The sequence below is a fragment of the Penaeus monodon genome, chromosome 31 (assembly GCF_015228065.2).
Source record: "Penaeus monodon isolate SGIC_2016 chromosome 31, NSTDA_Pmon_1, whole genome shotgun sequence".
NCBI lineage: Eukaryota > Metazoa > Arthropoda > Malacostraca > Decapoda > Penaeidae > Penaeus > Penaeus monodon.
In genome coordinates, this window is record NC_051416.1 from 2,105,011 (window position 1) to 2,105,884 (window position 874).

General features: G+C 42.4%; 1 protein-coding gene across 1 annotated transcript in view; it reads left to right on the forward strand.

Annotated features, from left to right (window-relative positions):
- LOC119592820 overlaps window positions 1-233 on the forward strand; it is a 749-nt gene extending 516 nt beyond the window's left edge. The window contains exon 3 of the mRNA XM_037941726.1: window positions 4-233. Coding sequence (XP_037797654.1) covers window positions 4-233 — 230 coding nt within the window. The remainder of the gene's footprint in view (window positions 1-3) is intronic.
- The last annotated feature ends 641 nt before the right edge of the window (window positions 234-874 follow it).

Sequence of the window (874 nt, forward strand, 5' to 3'; positions counted from 1 at the left end):
CAGGATACGCTAACTGCAAGAACTGGTGCAAGGCCCCCACGGGCAAGTACGAGTGTTGCGACGACCTCAAGCCCGGCCACTGCCCTTCCGTCCGCCCCACATGCCCCTCCGTCAGGAGCCTCCTTCCTCCCACGCCCTGCACGAACGACGCCTACTGCCCCGGCGCCGACAAGTGCTGCTACGACACCTGCCTCGAGTACCGCACCTGCAAGCCCATCAGCGCCTTCTACTAAGACAGCAAACTCTAGTCAGCACTTGTCACCATTTTCACTGAACTATCATACGCATCCTTTAAGATTATACTTCATTCCCATACGAGCTGAGAGGCCAGTCAGACACTAAAACAATAAAGAAGTTATAAACCTGTATTTTGGATGTTCAGTACCTACTTTGCACAGAATCTCCCTTGTTCACAACCCTAAATCAATATTGACAATGCATCCATAGTGAACTTTATTTACAAAAACACGAGAAAACAAACAAGTTTTTCTATAGATTAAATTAATAAGGATCTTGTGTCTTGCAAACAGACCTTTCGCCGTGGGATTCAAAGAGGGAGTTTTTTTTCTTCTCTCTGTACATCTTAATTCCACGGAACAGTAAACTACCCACATACTTAATGACTGGATGAGCATTCTAGAATCTGGCTATACCCATTATATGCTGTGACATATATACAAGGATGATACTCATATCTAAATTAGTTTTGAAAGGTGTTTGCATGGTAAAGCAAAATATATTTATGTGAACAATTCTTTTAAAAGTTAAGTAAACCTTAATTTTATTTTGCTAAACAAAAATCTTTGCACGACACAGACACACCTTTAATTAAAATGAATGCCATTAAGTATAATTCACCTCCACCGCCCCCGAA